The sequence below is a fragment of the Oncorhynchus nerka genome, linkage group LG26 (genome assembly GCF_034236695.1).
Source record: "Oncorhynchus nerka isolate Pitt River linkage group LG26, Oner_Uvic_2.0, whole genome shotgun sequence".
Taxonomy (NCBI): domain Eukaryota; kingdom Metazoa; phylum Chordata; class Actinopteri; order Salmoniformes; family Salmonidae; genus Oncorhynchus; species Oncorhynchus nerka.
This window is the reverse complement of record NC_088421.1, coordinates 14,912,791-14,928,099: the sequence shown is the minus strand read 5'-3', so window position 1 is coordinate 14,928,099 and position 15,309 is coordinate 14,912,791. Positions and strand designations below refer to the sequence as shown.

At 44.2% G+C, this 15,309-nt stretch overlaps 1 protein-coding gene across 2 annotated transcripts; it reads left to right on the top strand.

Annotated features, from left to right (window-relative positions):
* The first annotated feature begins 147 nt into the window (after window positions 1-147).
* On the top strand, window positions 148-14,865 carry LOC115110555 (ribonucleoprotein PTB-binding 1-like). 2 transcript variants are annotated; one of them, XM_029636310.2, is made up of 15 exons: window positions 148-532; window positions 2,160-2,226; window positions 2,390-2,859; window positions 6,919-7,110; window positions 7,218-7,338; window positions 7,953-8,053; window positions 8,181-8,252; window positions 8,563-8,641; window positions 8,981-9,168; window positions 9,308-9,386; window positions 9,497-9,636; window positions 10,068-10,139; window positions 10,298-10,429; window positions 12,758-12,817; window positions 12,920-14,865. In XM_029636310.2, exons 1-15 carry the CDS (start codon window positions 218-220, stop codon window positions 13,052-13,054), a joined length of 2,223 nt encoding a protein of 740 aa, XP_029492170.1. In that variant the 5' UTR covers window positions 148-217; the 3' UTR covers window positions 13,055-14,865. The 2 variants fall into 2 exon arrangements, with proteins under 2 accessions (XP_029492170.1, XP_029492171.1); XM_029636311.2 differs by lacking the exon at window positions 8,181-8,252.
* The last annotated feature ends 444 nt before the right edge of the window (window positions 14,866-15,309 follow it).

Here is a 15,309-nt window from a genome sequence, read left to right as displayed (position 1 = left end):
TGGATCATGTGGGTTTGTTGAACTTGCAGTGGGCATCACTGGTTTTGATATATGACAGGCAAGCTACAGTACAACTACCCGCCCCGCTCATGACGTGTTATAAAAATAATGCATCCTCTCGTCCAATTAGAAACCGAGTTGCGCCCATGTGTGTATTGTTTAAACTGCTCAAATCTGACGGTGTTGTCAGTTTCAGAAAACTTCCCAAGCAAAAGTGATGGAGGCCGCGGCGTCCGTTAGCGCAGTTGCCAGAGAAGAAAATCCAAATGCAGGGCCCAATTTCGCTAGCCGTCCATTTCACGAAAACTATGACCCCGCTGTCGAACACGAGAATTGGGTGTCCAGGGATCCCGAACTCGAGCCCAGTGATGGGGATGCATCATCGGACAACAAGTGTCAGCGAAGGGTCGATGAAGAGTTGACGACGCTTAGCCCTGAAGAGATTGAGAGTCGCTTGGACAGAACTCGTCGAGAGTTTTACAATCGCCGGAAAATCATAATTAAAAACCTGCCATCCGATGTTAGCAATCAGGTAAGTTTCCTAAACTTCCTTTTAGTCTTCACAAGCGTTAGAAAGCTAACGCAGGTCAGTAATTGCATCAGATCATGTCAAGCCCAGGCTGCAGCTGTTGAATCTAATAAATATAAAAAATAAATTACCATACCCTTGCCATGAAATTGACATCTAGCTTTTACCAGCGAATTTGGGTTCGCTGGCTTTTGGCGATTTCTATATTTCTAGCTAGCTTCTCTTACCGTTAGCTAGCATAGTTTCCTAGTAACTAACAATGCTTTGCTGACTAATTGTCTTTCCTAATTATGTCGCGAATAAACTTTGAGGTCTCAACGTATCTGGGACGTGGTAGGTGATGTGTGGTGGTTATTCACGGCATGGCTGCAATTGCCCACTCCAGCATCACGCGTGGTTGATGGACAAGTTGAAAGTGCAGAATTAAAATCCTCGTGCGGAAAGGCAATGCTAGTTGCTAACGTTAGCAAAACTGTTTGTTTTGTTTTGACCAGTAATTGTCAGGCTATGGATTGACATGCATTGTATGTGACTGGTTCAAACGTGTAGTTTTAAAATATTTTCAGTTAATTTCCCTCATTGAAACAAACTTAATGTCCCTGGAAATAAAAAGTTGGAACATGCTTGACTCGTGGGGAACTGTGGCCTGTGCGCGTTTCATTGTTTGCCTGGGTGCATATTGGGAGTTCGAGATGGGAACGTGAGTAGCAGTGACAAAGGGTTGAAGGTGTAGAGGGAACGTAGCCGTTTTCAGAAAATGCTAGACAGCATTGCGATTCGTTTGTGGAACAGGCAAAGCGTTGTGGAACAACCATTTCTCCTATCACAGTGACTGGGCAACTGTTTTCCACCATTGCCCAATAGCTAGGGATGACTTTGCTTTTGTTACATGTTGGCAAAGACACCTGTTGTAATCAAGCAATCATTCTATTTAAAAAAATCAATACTGATGAGCATTTAGGCACTACAGATTGTGTATACTCGTATATAGTTGTGGAAAGCACTTGCCTATATCCCACTATCCCTAATTGGACATTTAGACCCCCCCCCCCAAAAAAAAAAAAATAATAATAATGGAAAGCTGGTCAGTGAATAAAAGTAGACATGTAGATGTGCTACACAACAGATGCTTTAGATTAGGAATGTTAACACATCCCATTAGTTTGTCATGCTCTCAAGTGATTGTAGTGTTTAACACTTAATTTTAAGCTTAATTTATGCCTACAATACTACACCATTGTATGGTTAAAAGAGACCTGTACTAATCTGGGAATATCACATTTGAAGTGTTCTGTGGTAATTGGAGAAGAATAACACATTAATGTATTAAGGTAATGGTATTCATTTAGGGTAAGTTATTAGTTTAGCAGAGGTGGGCTATCACTGCTAAATCGTTGCTTCCATGCCCAAAAATGTGATAGAACCAACAATCACAAAAGTAAAAACTAGATGGGGAGAATGGCATAACACCGCATAAGCCCAGGCAAGATGTGTACAATTGCAAGGGGGAGAAAAAGCCAAATTATCTCTGGCCAAGGAGGGCTTTTAAAAATGTTGGCTGGAGAATGCTGTGGCAAAAAAAATATGGGGGAAACGCTGACTGTAGCTAACCACACTTTCTCCCTTTCAGGAGGTTCATGAGCTGTTGCGCAACTATGATTTGAAGTACTGCTTTGTGGACAAATACAAGGGAACAGGTAAGTAAAACAAAGATTAAAATATAAATCCCAGTAAGACTACTTGGATGCAGCAGGCTCTCTGACCGAGCTAGACAGATTCCTCAACTCTCTTCCTATTTTGAGCAATGTAACCTTCCACATATTTCTTCACAAGGTCTTAGCTCATGTTCTCTTCCCTCAGCTTTCATCACACTGCTCCATGGGGAGCAGGCACAATGTGCCATCAAAGAGTTCCACCAGCACATGCTCCGGGAGAGGGAGATCTCTGTGCAGCTGCAGCCCACCGACGCGCTGCTGTGCATCGCCAACCTGCCCCACGCTTTCTCCCAGCAGCAGTTTGAGGAGCTGGTGAGACCCTTCGGCAACCTAGAGCGCTGCTTCCTGGTCCACAGCGCCTCCACTGGCCACTCCAAGGGCTACGGCTTTGTGGAGTACATGAAGAAGGACTCTGCGGCTAGGGCTAAGTCTGAGCTGCTGGGGAAGCAGCTGGGCTCGAGGATGCTGTACGTCCACTGGACTGAGGTGGGCTCCCTCACCTACCTCCTGCTGCACTCCAGGTGTCTCTGTGTGGACCGTCTGCCCCCCAGCCTGCTGACCGCCCAGGACCTCAGCAATGCCCTGGCCGACACGCACGCACCCATCTTCTGCCAGGTCAGTCGCATGCGGACAGGAACTCCAACGCCCTCTCATACAAACTTACACTGATATTTTCAGAGGATTTAACATGTGTATCTGGCTCTCATGAATAGTGTATATCTAGTAGCTTTTCTCAGTTAAATTTGTATCTGTGGCTCCAGTATACTCTAGTAGCAAGCAGAACATGCCTGCTTGTACTTTTGACACTACTTTTTACTTTTGTCATGAAAGCTGTTCCGACTGTTTCCCTCTAGGTTTTTTTAAGCAGTGGTGGCAGAGTTAGCGTGGGCATGGCTAATGGCACGGTATTATAGGCCCTCTTGGCCTCAAACACCATTTTGTTTTAAGCTAATGTCCTGCAGTTCAGTTCTGAGGCCTGTAATTTATCATCGGTACACTTCAACAATGACAGACAAAATTAGATTTTGTTTTCTCCAGAACATCACATTGTAGGATTTTTAATGAATTTATTTGCAAATTATGGTGGAAAATAAGTATTTGGTCACCTGCAAAAGTTTCTCAATACTTTGTTATAAACCCTTTGTTGGCAATGACAGAGGTCAAATGTTTTCTGTAACTCCCTCCAAAGATTTTCTATGGGGTTGAGATCTGGAGACTGGCTAGGCCAATCCAGGACCTTGAAATGCTTCTTACGAAGCCACTCCTTCGTTGCCCATGCGGTGTGTTTGGGATCATTGTCATGCTGAAAGACCCAGCCACGTAACATCTTCAATGCCCTTGCTGATGGTAGGCTTTGTTACTTTGGTCCCAGCTCTCTGCAGGTCATTCACTAGGTCCCCCCGTGTGGATCTGGGATTTTTGCTCACCGTTCTGGTGATCATTTTGACCCCACGGGGTGAGATCTTGCGTGGAGACTCAGATTATCAGTGGTCTTGTATGGCTTCCATTTCCTAATAATTGCTCCCACAGTTGATTTCTTCAAACCAAGCTGCTTACCTATTGCAGATTCAGTCTTTCCAGGCTGGTGCAGGTCTACAATTTTGTTTCTGGTGTCCTTTGACAGCTCTTTGGTCTTGGCCATAGTGGAGTTTGGAGTGTGACTGTTTGAGGTTGTGGACAGGTGTCTTTTATACTGATAACAAGTTCAAACAGGTGCCATTAATACAGGTAACGAGTGGAGGACAGAGGAGCCTCTTAAAGAAGTTGTTACAGGTCTGTGAGAGCCAGAAATCTTGCTTGTTTGTAGGTGACCAAATACTTATTTTCCACCATAATTTGCAAATAAATTCATAAAAAATCCTACAATGTGATGTTCTGGAGAAAACAAAATCTCATTTTGTCTGTCATTGTTGAAGTGTACCTATGATGAATATTACAGGCCTCATATTTTTAAGTGGGAGAACTTGCACAATTGGTGGCTGACTAAATACTTTTTTGCCCCACTGTATGTATATATATATACTGCTCAAAAAAAATAAAGGGAACACTTAAACAACACAGTGTAACTCAAAGTCAATCACACTTCTGTGAATTCAAACTGTCTACTTAGGAAGCAACACTGATTGACAATACATTTCACATGCTCTTGTGCCAATGGAATAGACAACAGGTGGAAATTATAGGCAATTAGCAAGACACCCCCAATAAAGGAGTGGTTCTGCAGGTGGTGACCACTTCTCAGTTCCTATGCTTCCTCGCTGATGTTTTGGTCACTTTTGAATGCTGGCGGTGCTTTCACTCTAGTGGTAGCATGAGACGGAGTCTACAACCCACACAAGTGGCTCAGGTAGTGCAGATCATCCAGGATGGAACATCAATGTGAGCTGTGGCAAGAAGGTTTGCTGTTTCTGTCAGCGTAGTGTCTAGAGCATGGAGGCGCTACCAGGAGACCAGACCAGGCCAGTACATCGGGAGACGTGGAGGAGGCCGTAGGAGGGCAACAACCCAGCAGCAGAACCGCTACCTCCGCCTTTGTGCACGGAGGAGCAGGAGGAGCACTGCCAGAGCCCTGCAAAATGACCTCCAGCAGGCCACAAATGTGCATGTGTCTGCTCAAACGGTCAGAAACAGATTCCATGAGGGTGGTATGAGGGCCCGGCGTCCACAGGTGGCGGTTGTGCTTACAGCCCAACACCATGCAGGACGTTTGGCATTTGCCAGAGAACACCAAGATTGGCAAATTCGCCACCTGCGCCCTGTGCTCTTCACAGATGAAAGCAGGTTCACACTGCGCACGTGACAGACGTGCCAGAGTCTGGAGACGCCGTGGAGAACGTTCTGCTGCCTGCAACATCCTCCAGCATGACAGGTTTAGCGGTGGGTCAGTCATGGTGTGGGGTGGCATTTCTTTGGGGGCCGCACAGCCCTCCATGTGCTCGCCAGAGGTAGCCTGACTGCCATTAGTTACCGAGATGAGATCCTCAGACCCCTTGTGAGACCATATGCTGGTGCGGTTGGCCCTGGGTTCCTCCTAATGCAAGACCATGCTAGACCTCATGTGGCTGGAGTGTGTCAGCAGTTCCTGCAAGAGGAAGGCATTGCCGCTATGGACCGGCCCGCCCGTTCCCCAGACCTGAATCCAATTGAGCACATCTGGGACATCATGTCTCGCTCCATCCACCAACGCCACGTTGCACCACAGACTGCCCAGGAGTTGGCGGATGCTTTAGTCCAGGTCTGGGAGGAGATCTCTCAGGAGACCATCCGCCACCTCATCAGGAGCATGCCCAGGCGTTGTAGGGAGGTCATACAGGCACGTGGAGGCCACACACACTACTGAGCCTCATTTTGACTTGTTTTAAGGACATTACATCAAAGTTGGATCAGCCTGTCGTGTGGTTTTCCACTTTCATTTTAAGTGTGACTCCAAATCCAGACCTCCATGGTTTGATGCATTTGATTTCCATTGATAATTTTAGATTTTGTCAGCACATTCAACTATGTAAAGAAAAAAGTATTTAATAAGAATATTTCATTCATTCAGATCTAGGATGTGTTATTTTAGTGTTCCCTTTATTTGTTTTAGCAGTGTAGTTTAGCTCCATTGTCTTGTCTACATACTTTGTCTGGTTTAAGTTTACACTGAATGTTTTACCGTCCTGAATTATTTTTATTTATTATATATTCCATTTATTCAGTGGTGGCCACGCTTTTAAAAATGGTGGTGGACTGCTGCTAAGTTCATGTAGGGGAATCTGGTAACTGCTTTTGTTTTACACAGCCAGTGTGTTTGACACATCTGTTTGAGGTAACCATCTGAACCTTGTAGCAGAGCTGTGTTATCATGTAACATGGGGCATCCGTAGTGATGACGGGGTCTTGAAGTTCACATAAAGGAGGTGGATATGGATTGAGTATTTTTGTATGAATCAGGCTTTCGAGCCCTCACCTTTGACCTGCTTTTCCTGTGGCCACTCTGTTTCTTTAGCAATGAGCATTGCTGGTTTCTATGGTGATGACCACCTGACTCCCAGGTGGTGTCAGTCAGCAGGCCTCTGGCCCTACAGGCTTTTCTGGAATGAGACAGCACTGTCCTTTTGGCACCGCATATACTCATTCATATACCTATAGGGCACAGTAGTTTGAGGTCTGGCAGAACACTGTTGTAATAGTGCGAGTGAGGCAATTTAACTATTGGACAGGCTAACTCAGGAATATGAAGCTCATGATTTTTTCCATAGCTCACTTTGTCTTGATACATTGTTTATTACTTCTTCTTTTTTTAGATCATTGATTGGTAATTGCTTTTAAAAGTTGAGACTCCAGTCGTAGCTGTGGCAAACTAGAGAAATTTGGACATGAAGTCTGAAGTATTTTCTCTACTTTATATTACAGAATGCCGCTGGGCATGATTCAGTTTAATCCCACCTACTGTCTCTACCATTGTATCAATTACTCCTTTCTACTAATTGCTGTATGGAAAGTTATCATTGTGTGGATGGTGTTTTTAACAATGTCAAGAAGTTTAATATTACTGAATTCTCTGCGTAAACCTATTTCAATGGCAAACAAAATGAAGTGAATGTAGTGAATTTGGCAGAACCAAGGCTTAGTCATTAGTTTTGGACTGATTGCATAAGGAATGCATATTTAACTGAGTTTTCCTTTATTCAGTTGGCTCAGGGCCAGGATGACAGTTTCCGGCGGTTTGCCGTGTTGGAGTTCTCCTCGGCAGAGATGGCTGAGCAGGTGCAGAGAGAGGCTGACGGCAGGGCACTAGGTGGGACCCACATCCGGGTCTCCTTCTGTGCCCCTGGACCCCCGGGACGGAGCATGCTGGCTGCCCTCATCGCTGCCCAGACCATGGTAAAGACTTCTTGGTTGCCACACCAGACTTTTGAACTATTACTCCCTTATGTTACTGTGGTAAAACAACTGTTCTGAATGGCTGTCCTCCTCTTCCCTCTCCACAGGCCCTGAACCGAGGGAAAGGTCTCCTCCCTGAGCCCACAGCCATGCAGATCCTCACAGGCCTCAGTAACCCTGCCACCCTCAAGATGCTGCTCAACCCCCTCACCCAGGGCAGGAAACAAGGTGAGTAAGATCATGCCATTTCCTAAAGGATGACAATGTATGGTATGAGTCTCTTACCCTGGTGTTAATGCTTTAAAGCAGGGGTGTCAAACTCATTTCATGGTTGGCAGAGTGTCTGTTTTTCCTTTCAATTAAGACCTAGACAACCAGGTGAGGGGAGTTCCTTACTAATTAGTGACCTTAATTCATCATACACGTACAAAGGAGGAGCCAAACCCCGTAGATATTCTGTGGAATGAGATTGACACGTGCTTTTAAGCTGCAGTGGTTAACTTTCGGCGACCCAACCAAATTCACATAGAATGTGAGTTAAAGATCTGTCATTCTCATTGTAAGCAAGGCTGGGAAATTAAAGGTTTTTTTCTATGTGCGCAATTTCTATGCTTCTCAGTTTTTTTTTTTTGTCTGTCACTTACGGTTTTGTACACCAGCTGAAAATATATTTCACAGCGGTTTAGGTCACACAATGATTCTCTACACTTGCTTGCTTGTTTTGTGACAAACTGAAATTAGGCAAATTATTAGAATTTTAGCAAGAAGGATGCATATTGCACCTTTAATGCGTGGTGAAATAATAGGTTGTCAGGTCCTAAGGTCAAATGGTCTCTCTGCAGGTCTCCTTGGTGCTGCTCCCACCATGCCGCTGCTGGCTAACCCCGCCCTCTCTGCTGCTCTGCTCCAGCTCCTCCTCCAGAACCAGGCCCAAGTTCAACAGGTACCCTGCATACCATACCCTGCATACTCACCACCTCTCTCACCTCCAGCTCCTCTCCCCTCTTATGTTGGTTCATTAGTCTCTCTCATCCACACTTCTCCTACTTTATTCTCTCCTCTACTATCAGCAAGCCTTTTTGGGAAATCATCTTCTCTGGGCTCAGGTGCTGCACAATAAAGAGAATCGACTACTTCCCTGTGTGAGTGATCACTGAGCGTGTGTGTAGATGTGCGTGTGGTTGATATAGGTTTGTCGTGAAGGGACTGCTCCCTAAACCAAAGCTGGTAAATGCTCTTCCTCTGGGAAGTGTTTCTTTCTGCTGTGTTCTTTTTGAGGTGCTTTTCTAGTAATATTAATGGTTTGGTTTTACTATGAATTCTGTTGTCTGACATAATTCTTAAATGTGATGACATTTTTGGTTCAGTAAATATCTGGTATGTAGACTGTTTGTTTTATCCTCTTGTGGGTCACTGAGGTGTGTTTGTGTGTGTAACTCGTGTCTTCTACAGGCAGGACTGATGGGGGACACCCTTCTGGCTGCTATGCCTCTCCAGCAGGGAGTCCATCTGCTGGGAGACCTGCCTCAAGGTTTGGCCTTCCATTCATCTCATTTTAAAATACTTTATTGGCATGACTAAAGTCTATTTTGTATTGCCAATACAACTCACTAGTGGCCGTTTCTCTAGTTTGATTTATTTATCACATACAGCAATGCTCTACATTGATGCATGCTATGCTAGCCCTGCTGGTCTGTTAGTGATTTACATTACAGCTTCTTTACACATGTAGTGGATTTGGGCAGTACTTATTACATCTAGGTTATTTACTGTGTTAGTGTTGTATTGATCTTGTGTGATCTCAGGGCTCTCTACAGTGTAGTGATGGGGTGTTTGTTATATTAATAAGGTGTTTGTCTCCTGTCCCCAGGCGCTGTGGTTCCATCCCTGGGCCTCCAGTCAGACCTTATGGGACCCATAAACCCCCACTCTATGGGTCGACCCCTGGGCAGAGAGTCTCCCACCAGCTTCTCCCAGAACCCCTCCCCCACTCTCCAGGGCATGTCCATCTCCCATCTGGGTGGTGTGATGGGGGCAGAGGGGCCTACAGCACCTGGGGTATGATTAAAATACTCTGTATACTTTTCTAATATTGTCCCTACTAGGAGGGATGCTCAAGTCATTGTGCCTCATTACATAACATCAAGTCCCCTGATTTAATTTAATATTTTTTTTATTTTTGTGTCTTCTCCAATAGTTGTCCATACTAGGACACCCTCCCAACGATGTGAATCTTCCCCAGAACCCCTTCAACGTCCACAGCCTGTTCCCATCAGGTGAGCTGCCCCTCCTACTGTCTGCATACTGTGAAGTTTGACTCTGATTCCTTCCCAGTATTGACCTGTAGGGTTTTTGACATTTTCCATTCCTGCCGTCCTTCACTCAGGCACCAACTGCAGGCCCCACCCGTACAGGAAGAGACCAGCGCTAGGCAACTCATCCAACCAGCGCACACAGAACATCCACTGTAACTACAGGCTGCGCTACCAGGAGTCCTACACCCCAGACTACCCCCCAATACACCAGGTAGGTCCCCCTTATCCTCTAACCTTTACTGTCCAGGCCTACTGCCTGGCATGGCTGATGTTGTGATAGAATGCCTGGTCATTGATGTTTATTTGATATCCGAGGACACCGCTGTCTTGGTTAAGGTCATTGTGACCACCGGTGGGTTTTCTAGCTCTGGCTGCCCAGTGGTCAGTGCATGGACTTTTCCAGTGTGATGGAACACAGTGGGCCTGTTTATCAGCACCACTTTCTCCCTGTCTAGCAACCCTGTCCTCACAATGGTTTGAACCTAGGGTCTTCTGCCTCACAAACACGGGACTGCCCTCTTGACAATGTACTAGCCAGATGCGCCACCAAAAAGCTTGAAGCTGTGGTTTAAGTGTACGGTACAGTCTTAACTTGGTTATATGAGCAGTCGGTTTAATGGCATCTGGCTCCTTTCTCCCCAGGATCCTCTGGGCCATCTGTATGAACAGCAGGAGGCTCTGGACACTGGAGCTCTGGCAGGGTTCGGACAGCAGGTAAGACACTAAACCATCTCCACTATTCACATCCAGCCTTCAAACTGAGGCATCTCTTGCCTTTTCAATCTCTACTCCCCTTTGTAGTCTTTATATATTTTTTTATATGCATGTAGAACTGTACATGCAGCATAGAATAACATGATGAATGTCTCTAGCGGTTTGGCCACCCCGGCTACAGTGAGCAGGCCTCCTCCCACTATAGTTACCCCCCCAGTCCGCCCTCGTCTTCCTACTACAGCTCGGTGGCACCCGCCCCCGGCAGCCTCCCCTCCAGCCATCTCAACAAGGTAGGCCCACACTGATGCCCACCCCCCCAATGCTGCTTAGACTTTCTCTCTGCCTCTTCCCAATGTAATCAACCGATCTAATGATGATTGAGTGTGATCAAAATATAAAGGTTGACCTCTGTTATTTAGACTTAGCGGAGAGGTCGACCGATTTAATCGGAAAGGCCGATTTATTTATTTTATTTTTTTGGGGGGGGGGGTTCCGATTTCCAAATGATTATTATTATTTTTTTTATATACCTTTTTATTTAACTAGGCAAGTCAGTTAACAACACATTCTTATTTTCAATGACTGCCTATGAACTGTTGATTAACTGCCTTGTTCATGGGCAGGATGACAGATTTTCACCTTGTCAGCTCAGGGATTTCAATCTTGCAACTGCACAGTTAACTAGTCTAACGCTCTAACCATTACACTCCACAAGTAGCCTGCCTGTTACGCGAATGCAGTAGAAGCCAAGGTAAATTGCTAGCTAGCATTAAACTCATCTTATAAAAAAAATAAAAATCATAATCACTAGTAAAACTACTAATCCAGTTTAGCAGGCAATATTAACCAGGTGAAATTGTGTAATTTCTCTTGCGTTCATTGCACGCAGAGTCAGGGTATATGCAACCGTTTGGGCTGCCTGGCTCATTGCGAACTAATTTGCCAGAATTTTATGAAATTATGACATACATTGAAGGTTGTGCAATGTAACAATAATATTTATACTTAGGGATGCCACTCGTTAGATAAAATACCGAATGGTTCCGTATTTCACTGAAATAATAAATGTTTTGTTTTTGAAATTATAGTTTTTGGATTTGATCATATTAATGACCAAAGGCTCGTATTTCTGTGTGTTATTATGTTAAGTCTGATTTGATAGAGCAGTCTGACTGAGCAGCAGCAGGCCCGTAATCATTCATTCAAACAGCAGCTCTTCGCAAGCACAGGCTTGAAGTCATAAACAGCGCTATCAGCCTAATGGCTGGTGTAACCAATGTGAAATGCCTAGCTAGTTAGCTGGGTGTGCGCTAATACTGTTTCAAATGTCACTCACTTTTAGATTTGGAGTAGTTCTTGCGCTGCAAGGGCCCCGGCTTTTGTGGAGCGATGGGTAACTATGCTTCGAGGGTGGCTGTTGTCGATGTGTTCCTGGTTCTAGCCCAGGTAGGGGCGAGGAGGGGTACGGAAGCTATACTGTTACACTGGCAATACTATAGTGCCTATAAGAACATCCAATAGTCAAAGGTATATGAAATACAAATGGTATAGAGAGAGTCCTATAAATACTATATTGACTACAACCTAAAACCTCTTACCTTGGAATATTGAAGTCTCATGTTAAAAGGAGCCACCAACTTTCATATGTTCTGAGCAAGGAACTTAAATGTTAGCTTTTTTACATGGCACACATTTTTACATGGCACATATTACTTCTCCAACACTTTGTTTATGCATTATTTAAACCAAATTTAACATGTTTCATTATTTATTTGAGGCTAAATTGATGTTATTGATGTTTTATATTAAGTTTAAAATAAGTGTTCATTCAGTAATGTTGTAATTGTCATTATTACAAAATATATTTTTTTAAATCGGCTGATTAATCGGTATCGGCTTTTTTGGTCCTCCAATTATCGGTATCGGCGTTGAAAAATCCTAATCGGTCGACCTCTAGTCTTGACGTGGTTAGAGCATTGGACTAGTAATCGGAAGGGTGCAAGTTCAAATCCCCGAGCTAACAAGGTACAAATCTGTCGTTCTGCCCCTGAACAGGCAGTTAACCCACTGTTCCTAGGCCGTCATTGAAAATAAGAATTGGTTCTTAACTTACTTGCCTAGTAAAATAAAAAAATTAAGTCTGTTGCTCGCGTAGCACCCATCATGTTGGGGACAATCTAAGTTCTTAACGTTATGAAACAGTTGGGCTGCAAATGTTCATTGAAATGATTGGCTTAGTCTGCGTGACCGCATTCGTCTGAGTGGACCAAGGACAACACATAATCTGATATTCTTGAAGCAGCACATTGTTGCATAACCACAGTAGCCATGCTGGCAGAACAATGACAAACAAAATGGCGGAGAATTGCCCTGTAGACATTTTGTAGCGAAATCCTGTGAAGTCAATGCTGATATTCGATATTGCATATTTTTGTTTGAGTGGACTGTCAAAGTTGAAGGGATAGATCAGGCTTTACTGTGCCTGTTTGTTCCTTTTTTTAGTTTTACACTCAAAGACCCAAACTGGCCGTCTTCACTGGAAATCATATTGTGCCTTTTAGATGAGACCAATGCTTTGTGGTTCTGTTTTGATCCCTGAACACTGTTTGTCTGTTCAGGCTGTGGGCATGCCTCCGGTGATCCACTCTAACACACACCCATCTGATCTGGGGATGAAGGTCAGTGTGCCTCTTTGTCATTGTAAGTTTGTCTGCCATTTCCTGTTCTGTCCCCATTTCTCACCATGGCATTGACAGTGGTTATGTCTCTGCCCCCTGTAGACTCCTGTTGGTGGTCACAAGCGTCTGATCCCGTCTCCTGAGCCCAGCCCAGAAGGGGGCTACGTGGGACAACACTCCCAGGGCCTTGGGGGCCACTATGCTGACTCCTACCTGAAACGCAAGCGTATCTTCTAATGTAAACCAATCAAAGCTTCGTATATGAGTTGCCAATTAACAGCCAGGATGTGGCTCATGGCTCCATTTCACCCCGGAGCTCCTCCAATCAGCTTTTAGGTTTGGGCTTGGTGGTCCAGTGGTCTCTCACTTGTGTTCCTGCCAGCGACCCCTGGAGGGCGCTGGGGGTGCAGCCTGTCGCTAATCAGGACATGACAATGCGTGCCAGTGTATGGGAGTTTGATGTTTTTCATTTTTTTGTAAATATGATTTCAGTGGGCTTGTAAATTTTTAAGTTTTATCTTTTTTTGAATGTAATTTTTTTATTCAGGAAATCCTTTGTTTAAAACTGGGAGTTACCTTGTACTATAAGAAAATAATTGTAAAATCTGATTTCAGGTCTTTTCTTCTGTGCATTCTCTTCATTGGTTGGCTGAACACAATTTTTTAATTTTAGTTTTTAAAATCTTTTTGCATTAGCTTTTTCTTCCTGTTGTGATGGTGTCAACGGGTTTCTATTTTAAAACGTTTTGCCTCCCAATATTTTTGTATTTAGTTCATTAGTTTGTTTGATTGGATGGTGTTTTTCCCGCTCCTTCCTCCTACAGGGGTTATGTACTGACTGTCTGGACAGGATTCAGGCCTTTACTTGGATTCACGTAGATCTGAGTAGCATTTCTGTCTTTCGTCCTTTGGAAGAACTGTCGCCTTACCAAAAACTAGTCTGGAATATACTGTTTTCAACCCTTCACTCTTCCACCCTCCATCTCATTTGGGAGCCTGTTCTCTGCACTGAGTGTTTTAGTGTTGCACTTGGAGGACACAGGTGGGTCACAATTCTCCAGGTTTGTTGAATTTCTGTTCTCACTTTTTTCATTTTTTTTTTTCAACCTGTGCTCTGCCAAATCGGTGTATTCTGTGTTGATGTGAGCTCTTTGAGTTAGTATTTGCATCTCAACCACCATGGCACCTGACTTGCGCTCATTTGTTCGGAGGGGATAGTTGCTGTGCCTTATCCCGACTTTAATATCTACAGATTATAACAGTAAGCAGGGACACCTGTGGCCTCTATCCACTCAGAGCCTAAACATGAATTAACTGCTGTCATTTATTAATGAGCCATGGCTAGGTTGGCTCCCATGTGGCTGCCCCTCTCCTGTAGACCAGCAGGGGGGGCTGTTTATCCTCAGGGGCTAAACTGATATTTAATCAAGCTTGACAGTTGTAGAATTTTCATCCAGTGTACCAGTCCAGGAGAAGTTGACTTCCTATCTGAAGTGTTACTGTGATGGGAGTGTCCAGTGACTCTTAACAGGTGTTTACTCTGTCTGCCTCGGGAGTTTGCATGGATATTAAGCTTATGATTGGTCAGTGATTGAGTTCTTAGTCTGTAGAATAATCTGGTTGACATTTTGATTGTGATCACCATTACCTCTTGACTTCTGATGGGAACTGCAATTACACTTGCGCCTTAACAGTTTTTCCCTGTCATCTCATCTTCCCCCTCTGGGCTTTCTGACTACACCCCCCCCCCCTTTGTTTTGTTTTTGCCGTGTACATACTTTAAAGCTTGAACATTTCCTCGGAGTCCTAAACTCTTGTTTTCTCAATCATATATTTGGCTTCTGGTCTGTTTTAAGATTGAAACTGCTGCTCAATACTTAGTGTATATTTTAGTGACCATTATCAAGTGCAGCCACATGGCAGATTTCCCCATGTTCTGTATAGACCCAGATGTGTTGCTGTATGACATGAATACAAGAAGCTCATCTCTTCTGTCATCTGTACTGCCATATGTCTGTTTTGGAGCAAGTAAATGTTATTTAATTCTTCTTTTTGTGGTCAATTCATTTCCATGGTCAATACGTTGACTGTGTTAGACAGCAGTTGTTACATTTTGATGCTGTTAACTCAGGACATCACTGACTTGCAAAGTTTGGTTGACAATGTTGCCATGGATGCAGCCACCACACCTGAGACTCCCTGCCTCCTCTCATAAGTGAGGAACACAGATCAAACTTATAAGTAAATGATTGTTACTCTTATGGCTCTCTACAGTCCCCCTTTTGGGTTGTTCATGTTATTTATAACAATAACTCCATAAACCTGAACTGTCAAATGAATACATTTGGAGTCTGGTACTCATGCAAATGGGTTATAATAACTGGCCAAAAGCAACCCCCATAATACCAATTAGTTGGCACTCATTTTTGGTTATAGGTCTGCACAAGGACTGCTTTTCAATAGTCTTTCGTAAACCACAAATTCTGCTATTC

Excerpts from the sequence above, each read along its gene's own strand:
- LOC115110555 (XM_029636310.2), top strand. The coding sequence starts at position 218 with ATGGAGGCCGCGGCGTCCGTTAGCGCAGTTGCCAGAGAAGAAAATCCA. Across the intron at positions 2,227-2,389 it reads GGACAAATACAAGGGAACAG|CTTTCATCACACTGCTCCAT; the intron begins GTAAGTAAAACA and ends CTCTTCCCTCAG. Across the intron at positions 8,054-8,180 it reads ACCAGGCCCAAGTTCAACAG|CAAGCCTTTTTGGGAAATCA; the intron begins GTACCCTGCATA and ends CTCTACTATCAG.